At 51.3% G+C, this 18,770-nt stretch overlaps 1 protein-coding gene and 1 long non-coding RNA gene across 6 annotated transcripts in view; one reads left to right on the top strand and one right to left on the bottom strand.

Moving 5' to 3' along the window:
- The window catches only part of ptpro (protein tyrosine phosphatase receptor type O), a 31,234-nt gene extending 13,318 nt beyond the window's left edge, over positions 1–17,916 (bottom strand). For 4 of the 5 annotated variants that reach the window (XM_023952654.2, XM_023952655.2, XM_023952656.2 and 1 more), the window contains exons 1-16: positions 17,575–17,916; positions 7,759–8,020; positions 7,451–7,606; positions 6,129–6,281; positions 5,408–5,905; positions 4,252–4,413; positions 3,802–3,998; positions 3,600–3,720; positions 3,336–3,529; positions 3,151–3,262; positions 2,869–3,032; positions 2,389–2,509; positions 1,678–1,811; positions 1,457–1,595; positions 1,264–1,384; positions 629–697 (exon numbers count right to left, since the gene is read on the bottom strand). In XM_023952654.2, the coding sequence (XP_023808422.1) occupies positions 629–697; positions 1,264–1,384; positions 1,457–1,595; positions 1,678–1,811; positions 2,389–2,509; positions 2,869–3,032; positions 3,151–3,262; positions 3,336–3,529; positions 3,600–3,720; positions 3,802–3,998; positions 4,252–4,413; positions 5,408–5,905; positions 6,129–6,281; positions 7,451–7,606; positions 7,759–8,020; positions 17,575–17,625 (2,654 nt within the window). In that variant the 5' untranslated portion in view covers positions 17,626–17,916. Of the gene's footprint in view, positions 1–628; positions 698–1,263; positions 1,385–1,456; positions 1,596–1,677; positions 1,812–2,388; positions 2,510–2,868; positions 3,033–3,150; positions 3,263–3,335; positions 3,530–3,599; positions 3,721–3,801; positions 3,999–4,251; positions 4,414–5,407; positions 5,906–6,128; positions 6,282–7,450; positions 7,607–7,758; positions 8,021–8,687; positions 9,158–17,574 lie in introns of those variants that run through there. The other variant, XM_078942067.1, reaches the window with a different exon arrangement.
- LOC144989504 (uncharacterized) lies at positions 8,858–16,444 on the top strand. Its single transcript, XR_013653739.1, has 3 exons — positions 8,858–8,964; positions 16,053–16,135; positions 16,229–16,444. It is a non-coding gene; the product is annotated as an uncharacterized LOC144989504 (long non-coding RNA).
- Positions 17,917–18,770: the final 854 nt, after the last annotated feature.

The following is an 18,770-nucleotide window of genomic DNA, read 5'->3' as shown; positions in this document are numbered from 1 at the left end:
AATATAATCATTAATTAAAGGAAAATTGACTGACTTGTAGAGTTAAATATAGCAGATAACGTTTATATCTTGTGGGACACAAAAAAAGCGACCTCTCCGGTACCGATAGCAGAACCGGTGAGGTCAGATCTTAACGATACTGCGGTCTTGAAGAAAGTGGCCCCGGGGCTCATTCAATACCGGGGCGCGGTACCCATCCCTACTTTCAGCGCTGGGGGGTCTCTCTGTTAGTCCAGACCCCCACCTAACTGATCATTCTTCCTCAGTCAGTCAGAGAACGTCTGCGCTGCTGCAGCATGTGCAGATGTCTGCACACGCAGCTGCAGCAGCGCCACCCAGGGCCTCACCCCCACTTAAAGGCGTGGGGGGGGGGGGGGGGGGGGGGCAAACGCCACGGCAGGTGGGAGCCAAGGTTCTGCCTTCGCTGACCGTCTTTCAGCCGTTATATTAATCACCAACCTGAGCCCTGGAAGCAGCGAAGCGCTCGTCTTCATCCTCTGTGCTGCTTACAGCGCCACAGGTCACCCTCATCTTCCTCACCAGCTCTGCATCTAACCTGACGGACCGTCCCCCACCCGGACGCCGTTTCTGAGCAACAACAACCAGCGAGGGGGGAGGAGCTGCGTACCAGTTGTAGGGGAGCTTCCCTTCTCTCTCAAAGGAGGGAAAGTTGACGAAGGTCTCGGCGCCGCATTCTCTGAAAAACACAGAAGTGCTGAGGTCAGCGTTTTTCCTGAGCGCTCGTGACGAGAAAAGAGGAAGAACCGAAAGGGTTCCGCCCCAGGAACCCGAAGCTTCAGGGAACAGAACCATCTCAATAGACCCGAGAACGGAAAGGTTTGAGCAAAAAAACGGAAAATTCCACCAAACTGAGACAAACTTTATTTAAAACGTTCAGTCAGTGAAAGCTGAACTGAAGTTCTTTTCACTCTGAATCCAAATCAAACAAATGCTGGAGTTTCTTCACTTAAAGGTTTGGTTTATCGATGAGGTTTAAAAAGACGCCGATTCAACACAACAGGTACGGAGGCCTTTATGGACAAAAGTAAAGAAAAAAGCAAAGCTTGGAGCACAAAGACGTCAAAACTTTGTGCCTTTTGGGCTGCCGTAGAAAAGCTTCAGATCCACATTTCTTTTAGACTCTTTTGTACAAAAGTAGAAACTACAAGACAAAAACTGAGAAAGTAACATTTCCTCCGTGATTTTTGAAGGGAACGGTTAAAGCAGCGGCGCACAGGTGCCTGCACCTGCGCAGACACTCACCTGCTCATCTGCAGGTGCTTCTTGCGCAGAACGAGGAGGAAGAGGAGCAGCAGGCTGACGAGCAGCACGCTCAGGACGGCCAGCGCCGAGATGGCGGCCACGCTCGGGTTCATCTCTTTATCTGCAGGTTCACAAACAGACGCATTACAAACACTTCCTGTTCCCACCTTTCAAAATAAAGGCAGGCGCTCACCGACGGTGGTGACGGTCACGTGCGCGGGCCGGCTGGGCGTGCTGTAGCTGAAGCTGGTCACGCTGCAGTTGTAGGTGGATGACGGCATCAGACCGGACACCGTCAGCACGTGGGAGGTGGAGGTGAGGGGCTCATGAGCCTGGGGGGGCAGAGTAAAATACCACTCATTTAAATGACGGGGGGGCATCATGCTGCGCTCAGGGGGAGCAGAAGCGCCGTACCTTCAGCTCTTTGCTGGCTTTGCAGGGTCTGCAGAGGACCTGGTAGTAGTCGACCACGCCCTCCTCGCTCCACAGCAGCGTGGCGGAAGAGTGAGTGGCGTTGACGGCGTACAGGGACCTGGGGGGGGCCGGCTCTGCAGGAAGACAGCAGCGACTCACCAACAAAGTCGGTCTGAGACGGAGGAAGAAGCTGTGGGCGAAGCGCTGAGCTTTAGAGCTGCCACCCCCCCCCAAAAGAAGAGAAAGGCTGGAGACGCCCAGAAGAGGAAGTGGAACCTCTGCAGTTTTGGTTTCTGCAGAAAATGTTCAGGACGTTTGATTCTGCCGCAGACAGAACCAAACGAGCTCAGAAAAACTGCTGACCTCAGCCTTCTAGTGCTGAGTCATCGTCTCCCTGAAGAGAGCGATCCTGCAGACCACAACGCCCTGTTAGCCCCGCCCCCACACGTGTCATTCACCAGTCCAGAACATTCATGCAGGTGGAGGACTGAGGCGGCGGGAAACTGGAGTCCAGCTCCGTTTTGTTCCCGTTTGGATTATTTTAAAGCTAATTCCGTTTAAATCCACAAATACGTCAAATCTTTTGTCAAATTAATTTTTTAAGTAGAATAAGTTTGTATTTCTGTTTGTTTTGCTCTTTCTATCGTCCTCGCTCCTCCAGAGGTCATCAAACAGGGGCAGAGAAAGTGGGCGGAGCTTCATCCTGCTCACCCAGCTTGATGATGTTGGGCGTGGACGTGTTCCTGCTGCGCTCCGTGCACGCCGTCACTGTCAGGTTGTAGATGTCTCCTGGAGGGAGGGGGAGGCTGGCCCGCATTACGCTGCGGGTCACCTGATAGGAAGAAAAGCGGTCAGCGGCACAGAGATCATACACACATCGACTTCAGAAAGTTCTGGATCAACACTGGAACCGTCAGATTTTTTAGATTCATTTCATCTTAAAGTTCTTCTAAGTTCTTCAGGTTTTGTTCTTTTGAGGTTGAATCCACTTAAAAGTTCCCAGAACCACAGAACCAGTCTGGACAGGAGCGGGTCGGGCTCTGTGACCTGCATGGAAACCGAGTTGACCCGAGTCTAAGAACCAACGTTCTCTTTCCTCTCTACTGAGAATAATCACCATGGCAACACCTTCATCATTTCCTGTCAGGACCCAAACCCAACCTGCAGAGCCCCGCCCACCAGCCGACTCACATCCACAGAGTAGCTCCTCTCGGGCCCCTTCCTCCCCACGGCCACCACCTGCCAGTGCAGCATCCGCGAGTGGGACAGGTCGATGAAGAGCTCGCCGTACGTCCAGCGGACGGACAGAACGCCGTGGGCGTAATCCACCGAGGAGATGTGGGGGGCCTCAGGAGCTGGGGGAGAGCACACAAACATTCCAGCGGTACTGAACGCCTCACTGACCCTGACAGACCATTCTGACCCCCCCACGGTAAATATGTAGCAGAGCCCCGCCCCCAAAGGTGCATTTACCTGTGACGAAGCTGACAGTGGAGCTATCGCAACAGCTGAGCGGCGGCTCCCCCCACGTCACCATGGAAACGCGGAAGTTGTAGTACCAGGCGGGCAGCAGGTCGGTGACTCTCTGACGGGAAACAGAGGCGGTGAGGCGGCGGCTGATGACATCACATCGCCGTGCAGCACAGAAGCTTCGTTACCACGGAGGCGATGACGGAGGCGGTGGCGGCGATCTCGTAGTAGGTGGTCCACTCGGACGCCAGAGTGACGGGGTTGAAGAAAAACGTCTGTAGCACGTACTTCCGGAAGGCCACGTGGTACGGCCGCTGCCAGCTCAGGATCACCGCCGTCGGGCTGAGAGGGTACACGGCCAGCTCGCGCACGCCGGTGGGCTCTGTGCGGCAGACCAAAGGAGTCAGAAACCATCGGGCCATGAGGCCATGAGGTCCCGGCGCGATCCTTACCGATGTCGATGATGACGGGCTCTGACGGCGGGCTGATCAGAGGTCCGTTTGTGTGGTACACGACCACGCGGTACTGCGCGCCGGGCGTCAGGCTGCTGATGATGTCACTCGTGGAGTTCTCCTACAGGAAACAGCGAGCGTGATGAGTTATTAGTAAAATCTGAGAAGCAGTGAAACCCAGAGCCGGAGTGGGCGGAGCTACCTCGCTGCAGTAGGTGTTCTCCATCCTCTGGCTCAGGCTGGGCTTCAGGCACGTGGCGGACACCACCGACACCAGGCTGCCGTTGTGCCGCTCTGCGGACGGCGCCCAGGACACGGTGGCGGTGGTGGAGTCCAGCAGCCGGACGCTGACGCCCCGGGGACGCTCGCGCAGCTCCTCCAGCAGCTCTCCATCTGGACCTGGGTGAGACCGGACCAATCAGGACAGAGCAACTCTCCGCCTGAATACGCTGCAGGTGATGGTAAACGTTCCATAGACAGTTCCATCCCACTAATCTGATGCTGGAACTTCAGGAAAATGATTTTTATCCTTTTATTTCTGATGACATCAGGATTCTGTTTAATCTGCATGTTTGTATTTAAGTTCTGGTAAAGTTCTGGTGGACGCCAGAACATGAACATCTGGTGAAGCTGCACGATTCTGGAGACTCACCCAGGTAAAAGGACACACCGGCATCGGTGCCGCTCTCCCGGGCCTCGCAGTCTCCGGATGAGCTCAGCGTGCTGACCCGAGCCCGATACGTTCCCGGTTCAGATAACTCTGTGAAGAACTCGTGAGTGTTCTCGTCCACGATGGCCGTTTCTGTGGAGTTTCCTGAAGAACAGAAGACGAAAATGATCGTCTGACATCTTCAAACAGTTTGTCTTCCAGCTGCCCCCTTTAGGGGGCGCCACAGCCTCCTCTGCCTCCGTCCGACCCCTCATCTGCCTCCGTCCGACCCCTCCTCAACCTCCGTCCGACCCCTCTTCTCCCTCCTCAACCTCCGTCCGACCCCTCCTCTCCTTCCGTCCGACCCCTCCTCTCCCTCCGTCCGACCCCTCCTCTCCCTCCGTCCGACCCCTCCTCTGCCTCCGTCCGACCCCTCCTCTGCCTCCGTCCGACCCCTCCTCTGCCTCCGTCCGACCCCTCCTCTCCCTCCTCAACCTCCGTCCGACCCCTCCTCTCCCTCCTCAACCTCCGTCCGACCCCTCCTCTCCCTCCTCAACCTCCGTCCGACCCCTCCTCTGCCTCCGTCCGACCCCTCCTCTGCCTCCTCAACCTCCGTCCGACCCCTCCTCAACCTCCGTCCGACCCCTCTTCTCCCTCCGTCCGACCCCTCCTCTGCCTCCGTCCGACCCCTCCTCTCCCTCCGTCCGACCCCTCCTCTCCCTCCGTCCGACCCCTCCTCTGCCTACGTCCGACCCCTCCTCTGCCTCCGTCCGACCCCTCCTCTCCCTCCGTCCGACCCCTCCTCTGCCTCCGTCCGACCCCTCCTCTCCCTCCGTCCGACCCCTCCTCTGCCTCCGTCTCTGCTGCTCTCAGTCTGCTACACCTTAAGTCTTTCTCCACCTGCTTGGACACGCCTCCCGTCTGATCGTTTCAGTGTTTTGACAGAAACGTGGAGTAAAGCGGCGCATCTGTTTTACTACAAAAACGGTTTTGTTCTTGGATTTTGTTCAGCGTTCAGACGAACACGTTTTCAAACCCCACACAGGTTTAGACGCTTCCATCTGTGATGTCATCACACATTTAACCTGAAAAGGGGGCGTGGCCTGCCTCCTCTCCCTCCCTGACTGACAGACGGGTGAAAACGCTGCAGGTTCTTTACCGTCTCTGTAGACGTAGACCACAAAGCCATTGTAGCTGGTGGGCGGGCGGGGGGGCAGCCAGCGCAGCTCCAGCAGGATGGGGGGGGGCCTGGTGAGCAGAACGGCGGGCTCTGCGGGGACGACCATGCCTGAACCGGGCTCGTTTGAGTCCTCGTAGTCCGACACCACGGCGTTCACGAACTCCTCGTCTTCCTCCGCGTGAGGGGGTTCCGTCTGGTTCAGCCAAGAGCTTTGAGGCTCCGCCTCCTCCGCCTGGCTGCCGTTTACAACCGCGTCTCCCATGGAGCCGCCTGTAGTGTTGAAGGCGAGGGGGGTCGCTGTGGCCGCCCCCCCAGCGGTGTCCTCCTGGTAAGGCTGCGTCTGCTCCTCCTCCTCCATCAGGGGGACGTCCCGCGCCTGACGGGACAACCGCGGCCCCCCCTCGGCCTTGAGGAGTCGAGGCGGCCTCTGGCTCAGGTGGAGGATCTTATGAGAGACGTTGAGGGGGGGGTACGGCACTGCGGAGGGAGAAAAGGGGAGGAGCTGAGGAGCCGTACCCGTTTCTGATGGAAACACCTGAAAAAACCTGAAGTTCCTTCAACACGTGGAACAGGAAGTTCCTGCAGCAGGGCAGTCAGCGGGCTCTGCGGTGCATCCACTGTGGTTACCATGACAACAGGACGCCGACTGAACCCTCTGAGGCACCGGCTGGGAGTCAGGTGGGAGTTGGGGGCGGCTCACCTGTGCGGTAGTGCAGAGGCGTGTGCGTGATGTCACTGTGGGTCACCAGCGCCGTCCGGTTGACGGTGGCCTCTGAGATCAGCTGGAAGGTGATGTTCCGGTAACAAACTCCAGGCAACCAGTGCTTGAACACCGTCTTCCCGCGGTAGAAATCTACAAAATAAAAGCCTTTTATAGGAAACGGCACACAACTAACAAAAAGGACGGATTTTCAGACGTCAACAGGTTCTGCTGCTAAAACAAAAGCTTCATGGATAAAGATTTCTCTGGTGGATCTGAAAGAACATTCGGTTCATTTTCTGGTTCCTCATCATCAGAGGTTCTGCTTGCAGAGACGTTCAGGCAGAAGGTCACAGAAGGTCACGGAAGGTCACAGAAGGTCACGGAAGGTCAGAGCCTCGCTCAGGCGCCAGCAGCTCATGCATTGATCATGAAGTTAGAAGGTCAGAGACTCTGCAGGCTCCGCCTTCTTCTGAAACCCACAATTCAAAGTAGAGCTGCAGAGAGGAACACGAGAACCCGTCCAGCTGTTCTCACCTTTCAGGTCCAAATCAGGGGAACCTCAACCGAGAACTGTGGATCAGATGTTTTCTATTTGTCAATCAGAATGATAATTCAAAAACAATCATGTGACTTTATGACGTGTCAGAATGAACCAAAAGTCCAGAAGAACAAAGCCTGAGGAGAACATCAGATCTACTGAGGAACCGTCCTTACTGGAGAACATCTGTAAACTTGGGATCCACAGGAGATGTGGAGCTCATGGAGATGGATCTGTGGGAGGGGCTGAGTCACTGCTGCCTGACATCAGTTTCAGTTGTTTCTGTGAAAAGTCTTGGAAAGGCTCTGAGAGTACAGAGATAAACTGTTCTAATCACTTTGGTGATCACTGGTTTGAATCTCATTTGTGTTGTTTTGTGTGACAGAACCAAGAACACAAAAAACAACACAAATCAAACATTTGGGAAAGAATCCAGGACCAGGAAATTGAGAAACAGAGTCATTTGGCCGCCATCTGCCTGACGGCTTCTTCTGCAGCCGATCGGTTCTTCAGCGAACCTGCAGGTTCTCCATCTCAGAGCTAATTAAAACCAGATCACCATGGCAACACGCCCACGGAGCGCCGCATGTTTCACAGCTCGGGTCAACCCATCTGCTCAGCAGTTTGGCGTTCCAAGATGATTGGTAACCAAAACACGGAGGCCCCTGGACTGGAGGTGTTTTTGGGGCCCTGAGGGACACGGAGCCTTCAAACCCCAGTTCTGAACCCTTTTGGATCCCTGGTCTAAAGCAGAAGTCCGGTTCTGATTCTGAAAGCTGACCTTTGTAGAGCATGCTGCGGCGCTCCTGCCCCTCCGTGAAGCTGATGTTGACTCTGCTGAAGACGGTCCTGGAGGGGGGGTCTATGTCAAACACCACGCCGGTCTCTGGCGCCTCCTTGTAGTCCGATATGTGAGCGCTGCGTACAGGCAGCGGTTCTGAGGAGACAAACGTGGTTTCATTAAAGAGGTTCAGTCCAGAACCCCCCCCCAGGTGAGGAACACAGATCAACAGATCCGAACTCGTGACTGCGATGGACCTTTACAAAAACGTTCAAATTAAAAGCCTCGGGTGCCGCGAAGCGTCTTACTGGTGAGAACGGGAACGCTCTTCACGGGGCGGGACCAGTTCTGACCCAGTTTGAGCAGCAGGCCCACGGTGTAGCACAGGCCGTGGAAGGAGGCGTTGAACAGCAGAGCCTCCTTGGTGTTGAGGAACGGAACCAGGACCAGCCGAGGTTCTCCAGAGACCTGCGCCGCGTACGCCGTCACGTTGTCCTGGAGGTCGGATGGCTCCAGAGTGGCGGCGATCAAACCGTCATCGCTCACCGACACCTGGAACGCCGTCAGGCTCTGAAAAAAAGAAGCAGAGCCTTAAAGATTTCTGTCCAACTACAGAAAGTTTGACTTGTTTATGCAGGAAAACCAGATCCATGACCCCGCCCAGTCGCAACGTCGCTATGGCAACTGTGACACCAGGAGGTCAGTTATGACGCTGCACTTCTGTATTTAAGATATAAAAGGTGAGCGGCCCTGTGGTGGAGCGTCTGCCCTCAGTCCAGAATAATCCGACACACGGAACCAAGGACATTAACCCCGCCCCCCTTGACTGACCAGGAAACTGAGTGATGTCACTTCCTTTAGCTTCCTCCACAGACTGACCAAACAAGCGTCAGCCTTTAAACCCAAACCCTCCGGATCAACGCAGCCGCGGCCCGATCACAGCCTGGTTACCGTTAGGTTTCCCTGACAACGGGCTGTGGGAGGAGTTAGGACCAAAAAAAAGGCATGAAAACCCCTGTGGAGTTGCCATGGTGCTGCGACCTGCATGGCAGCTGCGTCTCATCTAGACTCCAGCTCAGGGAGGTGTACTGAGTCCCGTTACCATAGCAACAGGAGAAATGCAGCATCAATAGATCACAACGTTTGTCTGAATTCAGACGTCTGGGTCATTGCAGTGGTTGGTTTCTTTTTTACCACACTGCTACCATGGAAACCACAGAACTGTGTCCTAACAAACCTGCAGACCGTCAGCTGAAGACCTTCGTGAGGCTCCGCCTCCATTTGGGTTTTCCTCCTGAAAACACTCAGACGCTTCTGCTTTCCTTTCCTATCTGTCACTCTTTAAATGAAGAACGTTCCCTCCTTTGACCTGCTGGAACCGGAACATTCTGTCAACAGAACCAGCCGGACGGATGCAGAGGAGGATCAGTGAAGAGAAGAAACCCAGACTCATCTCCGACCCCCCAGAAGGCCGACAGACCCGTCAGCGGGCATCAGACGCACGGAGCGCCATGGTGAGAAGACTTCCTCCTCTCCATCTGAAGCTTTCCGTCTTGTTGCTGACGCTGGGCGGTGATATTAGGAGGTCCTAATCCAGGAGGTCAAAGGTTAAAACTCCTAGTTAAATTAAAAAAATGTACTTCTGCCTTTTTTCTCCTTAACAAGCCTCACATGACGAGAACTGAAGGGGGGGCAGAGGTTCACTCTGCCACCTCGTCTCATCTGTCCATCAACAACCCCCACCCCCACCCCCACTCACTCTGCCCGGGTGAGAAGAGAGAAAAAAAGAGGTTCATTCAGCTCGTGCAGCCCTGCTGTCGCCATGGCAACCGATATGAAAGGAGCCCCGTTCATGGCAGAATACACGTCCGTCCTCCACCCGCCGCAGATTTAACGCCCCCCGCTCAGACCGCCAAACAGCTCCTCAGCTGTGCTTCCTGAAACTCCGCCTCCTGTTTTCCCTGACGTAACAAAAATGGATCTATAAATAAAAACACGTGAGGGAAACACGGACTGGTCGGCTTCTGCATCTCTGAGGTCAAAGTTCACGTCTGACAAACACGCTTGGGGTCCACAAACTTCCTCTGAACAAACAGCGAGACTTGTGGATCAATGGACTTTGATCAGTCAGCAGTGAAGCACGGAGGTGGAAGAACAATGGACTAGGCCAGATGTGCAGAAACCACGGACAAAGACGATTGGTTCAACTTTTGTGATGTCATAAAGGCTCGGATCACGCACACACACACACACACACACACAAACGCACGCAAACGCATGCACACACACGCACACTCGCTTCATTCAGCGTGGCTGAATGAAGCGAGTGTGTGGAGTGACGAAAGAATGGCGGTGGGGGCTGGGCTCGGGGGCGTGGCCTTTAGACAGCTGCCTGCTTTGTCATGTGGTCTGTGGAGGAAGGTGGAGAATCTGAAGCTCAAAACTGAAACCAACCCGGGTTCCAAGAACATGGATGAGCTCAGAGGCCTGAGGGTGAGGATGATGATGATGATGGTGAGGATGATGATGATGGTGAGGACGATGATGATGGTGAGGATGATGATGGTAAGGATGATGATGGTGAGGGTGAGGATGGTGAGGATGATGATGATGGCGAGGGTGAGGATGATGATGATGACGGTGAGGAGGATGATGAGGATGATGATGATTGTGAGGATGATGATGATGGTGAGGACGATGATGATGGTGATGATGATAATGATAATGGTGATGGTGAGGATGATGGTGATGATGGTGAGGATGATGGTGATGGTGAGGATGATAATGGTAATGATGAGGATGATGGTGATGATGAGGATGATGATGATGGTGATGATGGTGAGGATGATGATGATGATGGTGATGGTGAGGATGATGGTGATGATGATGATGGTAAGGGATGATGGTGATGATGGTGAGGATGATGATGATTGTGAGGATGGTGATGGTGATGATGATGGTGATGATGATGATGATGGTGATGATGATGATGGTAAGGGATGATGGTGATGATGGTGAGGATGATGATGATTGTGAGGATGGTGATGGTGATGATGATGGTGAGGATGGTGATGGTGAGGATGATGGTGATGATGATGATGGTAAGGGATGATGGTGATGATGGTGAGGATGATGATGATTGTGAGGATGGTGATGGTGATGATGATGGTGAGGATGATGATGATGGTGATGGTGAGGATGATGGTGAGGATGATAATGATAATGGTGATGGTGAGGATGATGGTGATGGTGAGGACGATGATGATGGTGATGATGATGGTGATGGTGAGGACGATGATGATGGTGATGACGATGATGATGGTGATGATGAGGATGATGATGATGGTGAGGATGATGGTGAGGATGATAATGATAATGGTGATGGTGAGGATGATGGTGATGGTGAGGACGATGATGATGGTGATGATGATGATGATGGTGATGATGAAGATGATGATGATGGTGACGATGATGAGGATGATGGTGAGGACGATGATGATGGTGATGATGGTGATGCTGAGGATGATGGTGATGCTGAGGATGATGGTGATGATGATGATGGTGAGGATGATGGAGATGATGGTGATGGTGAGGATGATGATGATTGTGAGGATGGTGATGATGATGGTGAGGACGATGATGATGGTGATGATGGTGAGGACGATGATGATAATGGTGATGGTGAGGATGATGGTGATGATGATGATGGTGAGGATGATGAGGATGATGGTGAGGACGATGATGATGGTGAGGATGATGATGGTGAGGATGATGGTGATGATGGTGAGGATGATGATGGTGAGGATGATGATGGTGGGGATGATGATGGTGAGGATGATGATGATGGTGAGGATGATGATGGTGAGGATGATGATGATGGTGAGGATGATGATGATGATGGTGAGGATGAGGATGATGATGATGATGGTGATGCTGAGGATGATGGTGAGGATGATGGTGATGATGGTGAGGATGATGATGATTGTGAGGATGGTGATGGTGATGATGATGGTGATGATGATGATGATGGTGATGATGATGATGGTAAGGGATGATGGTGATGATGGTGAGGATGATGATGATTGTGAGGATGGTGATGGTGATGATGATGGTGAGGATGGTGATGGTGAGGATGATGGTGATGATGATGATGGTAAGGGATGATGGTGATGATGGTGAGGATGATGATGATTGTGAGGATGGTGATGGTGATGATGATGGTGAGGATGATGATGATGGTGATGGTGAGGATGATGGTGAGGATGATAATGATAATGGTGATGGTGAGGATGATGGTGATGGTGAGGACGATGATGATGGTGATGATGATGGTGATGGTGAGGACGATGATGATGGTGATGACGATGATGATGGTGATGATGAGGATGATGATGATGGTGAGGATGATGGTGAGGATGATAATGATAATGGTGATGGTGAGGATGATGGTGATGGTGAGGACGATGATGATGGTGATGATGATGATGATGGTGATGATGAAGATGATGATGATGGTGACGATGATGAGGATGATGGTGAGGACGATGATGATGGTGATGATGGTGATGCTGAGGATGATGGTGATGCTGAGGATGATGGTGATGATGATGATGGTGAGGATGATGGAGATGATGGTGATGGTGAGGATGATGATGATTGTGAGGATGGTGATGATGATGGTGAGGACGATGATGATGGTGATGATGGTGAGGACGATGATGATAATGGTGATGGTGAGGATGATGGTGATGATGATGATGGTGAGGATGATGAGGATGATGGTGAGGACGATGATGATGGTGAGGATGATGATGGTGAGGATGATGGTGATGATGGTGAGGATGATGATGGTGAGGATGATGATGGTGGGGATGATGATGGTGAGGATGATGATGATGGTGAGGATGATGATGGTGAGGATGATGATGATGGTGAGGATGATGATGATGATGGTGAGGATGAGGATGATGATGATGATGGTGATGCTGAGGATGATGGTGAGGATGATGGTGATGATGGTGATGGTGAGGATGATGATGGTGAGGATGATGGTGATGATGATGGTGATGATGGTAAGAGATGATGGTGATGATGGTGAGGATGATGATGATTGTGAGGATGGTGATGGTGATGATGATGGTGAGGATGATGATGATGGTGAGGATGATGGTGAGGATGATAATGATAATGTGATGGTGAGGATGATGGTGAGGACGATGATGATGGTGATGATGGTGATGATGCTGGTGATGATGAGGATGATGATGATGGTGAGGATGATGGTGAGGATGGTAAGGGATGATGGTGGTGATGGTGAGGACGATGATGATGGTGATGATGATGATGATGATGATGATGGGGATGATGAGGATGATGATGATGGTGAGGATGATGGTGAGGATGATAATGATAATGGTGATGTTGAGGATGATGGTGATGGTGAGGACGATGATGATGGTGATGATGATGATGATGCTGGTGATGATGAGGATGATGATGATGGTGAGGATGATGAGGATGATGGTGAGGACGATGATGATGGTGATGATGGTGATGCTGAGGATGATGGTGATGATGGTGATGCTGAGGATGATGGTGATGATGATGATGGTGAGGATGATGGAGATGATGGTGATGGTGAGGATGATGATGATTGTGAGGATGGTGATGATGATGGTGAGGACGATGATGATGGTGATGATGGTGAGGACGATGATGATAATGGTGATGGTGAGGATGATGGTGATGATGATGATGATGGTGATGGAGAGGCTGATAATGGTGATGATGAGGATGATGATGACGGTGAGGATGATGAGGATGATGGTGAGGACGATGATGATGATGGTGATGGTGAGGATGATGGTGATGATGATGATGGTAAGGGATGATGGTGATGATGGTGAGGATGATGATGATTGTGAGGATGGTGATGGTGATGATGATGGTGAGGATGATGATGATGGTGATGGTGAGGATGATGGTGAGGATGATAATGATAATGGTGATGGTGAGGATGATGGTGATGGTGAGGACGATGATGATGGTGATGATGATGGTGATGGTGAGGACGATGATGATGGTGATGACGATGATGATGGTGATGATGAGGATGATGATGATGGTGAGGATGATGGTGAGGATGATAATGATAATGGTGATGGTGAGGATGATGGTGATGGTGAGGACGATGATGATGGTGATGATGATGATGATGGTGATGATGAAGATGATGATGATGGTGACGATGATGAGGATGATGGTGAGGACGATGATGATGGTGATGATGGTGATGCTGAGGATGATGGTGATGCTGAGGATGATGGTGATGATGATGATGGTGAGGATGATGGAGATGATGGTGATGGTGAGGATGATGATGATTGTGAGGATGGTGATGATGATGGTGAGGACGATGATGATGGTGATGATGGTGAGGACGATGATGATAATGGTGATGGTGAGGATGATGGTGATGATGATGATGGTGAGGATGATGAGGATGATGGTGAGGACGATGATGATGGTGAGGATGATGATGGTGAGGATGATGGTGATGATGGTGAGGATGATGATGGTGAGGATGATGATGGTGGGGATGATGATGGTGAGGATGATGATGATGGTGAGGATGATGATGGTGAGGATGATGATGATGGTGAGGATGATGATGATGATGGTGAGGATGAGGATGATGATGATGATGGTGATGCTGAGGATGATGGTGAGGATGATGGTGATGATGGTGATGGTGAGGATGATGATGGTGAGGATGATGGTGATGATGATGGTGATGATGGTAAGAGATGATGGTGATGATGGTGAGGATGATGATGATTGTGAGGATGGTGATGGTGATGATGATGGTGAGGATGATGATGATGGTGAGGATGATGGTGAGGATGATAATGATAATGTGATGGTGAGGATGATGGTGAGGACGATGATGATGGTGATGATGGTGATGATGCTGGTGATGATGAGGATGATGATGATGGTGAGGATGATGGTGAGGATGGTAAGGGATGATGGTGGTGATGGTGAGGACGATGATGATGGTGATGATGATGATGATGATGATGGGGATGATGAGGATGATGATGATGGTGAGGATGATGGTGAGGATGATAATGATAATGGTGATGTTGAGGATGATGGTGATGGTGAGGACGATGATGATGGTGATGATGATGATGATGCTGGTGATGATGAGGATGATGATGATGGTGAGGATGATGAGGATGATGGTGAGGACGATGATGATGGTGATGATGGTGATGCTGAGGATGATGGTGATGATGGTGATGCTGAGGATGATGGTGATGATGATGATGGTGAGGATGATGGAGATGATGGTGATGGTGAGGATGATGATGATTGTGAGGATGGTGATGATGATGGTGAGGACGATGATGATGGTGATGATGGTGAGGACGATGATGATAATGGTGATGGTGAGGATGATGGTGATGATGATGATGATGGTGATGGAGAGGATGATAATGGTGATGATGAGGATGATGATGACGGTGAGGATGATGAGGATGATGGTGAGGACGATGATGATGGTGAGGATGATGATGGTGAGGATGATGGTGATGATGGTGGGGATGATGATGGTGAGGATGATGATGGTGAGGATGATGATGATGGTGAGGATGATGATGGTGATGGTGAGGATGATGATGATGATGGTGATGCTGAAGATGATGGTGAGGATGATGGTGATGATGGTGATGGTAAGAATGATGATGGTGAGGATAATGATGGTGAGGATGATGGTGATGATGGTGATGATGGTGAGGATGATGATGGTGAGGATGATGATGGTGAGGATGATGATGGTGAGGATGATGATGGTGAGGATGATGATGGTGAGGATGATGGTGATGATGGTGAGGATGATGATGGTGAGGATGATGATGGTGAGGATGATGATGGTGAGGATGATGATGATGATGATGGTGAGGATGATGATGGTGATGATGGTGAGGATGATGATGATTGTGAGGATGGTGATGGTGATGATGATGGTGAGGATGATGATGGTGAGGATGATGATGATGGTGATGATGGTGAGGATGATGATGGTGAGGATGATGATGGTGAGGATGATGATGATGATGATGATGATGGTGATGATGGTGAGGATGATGATGATGATGATGGTGATGATGGTGAGGATGATGATGATGGTGAGGATGATGATGGTGAGGATGATGATGATTGTGAGGATGGTGATGGTGATGATGATGGTGATGATGATGATGATGGTGAGGATGATGATGGTGAGGATGATGATGGTGAGGTTGATGATGATGGTGAGGATGATGATGGTGAGGATGATGCTGGAAAAACACCTGAGAAACTACATAGAACGACCAAACCAACATTTAGCAGAACTCTGTTCCTGCTGCTTTTCAGCCCGAATCTTCTTTCCTGGAGGACCTCAGAAAAGTTATCGGTTCTAGGAGCAGGAACTCCCCGTCTCTCTGAAGGTTCTCCTGCAGGAGCAGGGAGAGGGAAACCGTCTGAAGACCTGCTGGTCCTAAAGTCTGTCCTTCAGATTCTTTTCTGAGTTTCTGACTTTCTGGTTCTGCAGAGGAACGATGAAGACGATGCCGTAGCCTCAGTGTCCGAGTCCACAGGCACACGGCCGTGGTGGTGGTGGTATTATGATGTGGGGTAAGGAGAACCAGTCGGCTCCTCTCAGTGGCTGCCTGTGGTCACATGACTCATTTCCACGTTCTGTTTGTTTTCCTCTCGCCATTTCTGCAGGAAATTACATCACTAAACCCAATCTAGCGCCAAATGGACGGGGCAAAGGTGGTTAGTGTGCTGTAAGGAGAAAAGACAGCTGTCAATCAAAAGACCACGCCCCCCCAACAGTAGTTATGAATAGTGAATGTGGCAACGGCGTGATTCTGTTAAAAGCCCCCCGCTGGTTACCAGCTGAACTGACCTGGTTTGGCCCCCCCTAAAAGGAGACTCACACCTCCTTTTCTGTTGATGTGGGGGGGGGGGGTAGAATGTGAAGGTGGGGGGCGGAAGCAGCCGCCGCTCAGCCCTTTGTTGATGCTCATTAAGCACCAAAGCAGTGGGGGGGGGGGGGGTGGAGGAGAAGGAGGACCCCCCATTAATTAAAGCTGTGGTTGTCCTTCAATCAGCAGGACTCCTTAGCTCAGGGAGGTTTAACCTGTTTAACCAGAACCAAGCTGACCGTGATGGGGGGAGGGGTCTGCAGGAGAAACACCTGACAGAACCAGAACCAGAACCCCAAGACCTAAGAAGAAACTGAAGGTCTGATAAGACCAGAGGACTGGAGACAGGAGGATCCTGAAGCTGAGTCACTTCCTGATGAAACCATCCTCCTCCTCCTCCTCTTCCTCCTCCTCCTCCTCTTCCTCCTCCTCATCATCATCCACACAGAGTTTTCAGGGACCATCCCTCCTGTGGTCCAAAGCGGACACGTTCCCTCAAACATTAGAAAAGATCGGGAGAACCGGACCGTGAAGCTGAAGATGTTTGGACAAAAACAAGCAAACGTTCATCATCTGCATCAAAACCAGACAGAATTCTTCTCTGGACCCATCGTGGAGGTTCTGCTCCTCATCCGGACCGCATCAGTACCACGCAGCCTCACAGCTTCTGCCCCCTCCCCAGAAAAGTCCAGAAAAACGGAACCAAAAGCCAGTCAGGTGCAGTTTGCATCATTAATTCATTGCATTCGCAGCCTAAACTCAACCAAAACCGACCCGGATTCTCTCTGGACTACCACGTCAGAACCGGAAGCAGTTCGGATGTTCCTGCTGTCCTCCCCCTTTACTCAAATCCCGGAAACATTTCCGAACACCAGCGGGGTTCGAACCCGCGACTTCTTTCCGCAGAACCACAGCAGAGGTGACTGATGTTTGTAACATGTGCGCGTGCGCGTGACGCTGCAGCCGACTGACCCACTTTCCGCAGAACAATGAGGCTCCAAGCCGCCATGGAACGGGCGGCCGCGCGCGCGCCCCACAGCCAATCACGGCAACCGCTACGTTACGCCGAACCCACACCCGCGCGGGTTCGGACGAACAAAGCCCCGCGCGCCGCCGCTGTGCATATATGAGCACGCGCCTTACCTGGCTGAGGCAGAGCAGAAGCGCGTGTACGAGCAGCGGGGTGGGCGGCATGCTGGGTCCGGTTCGGCTCGGTTCGGTCCGGGTACACGCGGCCTGCTGTTTCAGTCTGCTGCGTCCGAACAATCGGAGCGCGAGGCTCCGCGGCGCGTGCTCGCTTCCGCTGGCCGCTCTAAGTGCGCGCTTTCTTCATCATCCTCTCTCTCGTCACCCGAACCGGAACCGCGGTCCCGGTGAAAGCGGACGGGCTGCGGTCTCCATGCTGCGGCCTGAGACGAGCGGGCGTCTGTGCGCGCGCGCCGGGATGAAGCTGCTGCTGCGCGGCGTGGCCCCGCCCTGCGCTCCGGAGGCTGCACGGAGGTCCTCCCCCTCCTCCTCCCATCATCATCATCACCTTCATCCTCGGCACAGGCTCCGATTTAGAACTTAACTGATCTTTTTTAAATAATAAAACAAAATAAAAATCAAAGTTTTTTTCTTCTTTTATTGAATCAACTGAACTTTTTGAATTCTGATGAAAAACACAGAAACACATCTTTACATGTCCTGGTTTAGGAATCAGCGAGCAGAGGCTCCGGAGCCACATGTGGCTCTTCATGCTTCTTCATTATTTATCTGATGACATTTTAGGTTTTTAGCTCCATGTTGTCGTTTTTTTAGATATTTAAAACGTGAGAAACCGGAGCAGAGGGACGTGAAGGCTGTCTGTCAGGATCAGATCAATACTTTCAAACATACATCTGGATCTTCTGCTGCAGTGTTGCTCAGAAGATCAAGATCATTGCGTTCATCTAACCGGAAGTAAACCCGCCGCAGCAACGAGATCTTATCTGGTGCAGGAGGTATTTTATTTTGAAAGAAACTTGCATTTGCTGACGATAAGATTGTTATTTATAGAAAAATAGAAAATTAAAATAATGATCATTATAAATATTATATTTAATATTATTTTAACTATTATTTTAACCAGTATAAAGCTATTTATAAAAGAAAGGCTTAATGGTCACAAAAACATAAAAACGTGTATTTTTTTAAACGAGGAGGTTTGTGGTTCTCATCCGGTTTTGGTCCAAACTGGACCACATGTCTGCTGTAGACCTCTATGGGACATCTCTGCGTCATCTGTTCTAACAGTAACGACAGGTCAGACCTTGTTTTCTTATTTTTGTGTCATTAAACTGATTTTCTGCTGTACTCTG

The sequence above is a fragment of the Oryzias latipes genome, chromosome 23, assembly GCF_053564925.1.
Source record: "Oryzias latipes strain Hd-rR chromosome 23, Olatipes_Hd-rR_3.1".
Taxonomy (NCBI): domain Eukaryota; kingdom Metazoa; phylum Chordata; class Actinopteri; order Beloniformes; family Adrianichthyidae; genus Oryzias; species Oryzias latipes.
This window is presented reverse-complemented; position numbering and strand designations above follow the sequence as displayed.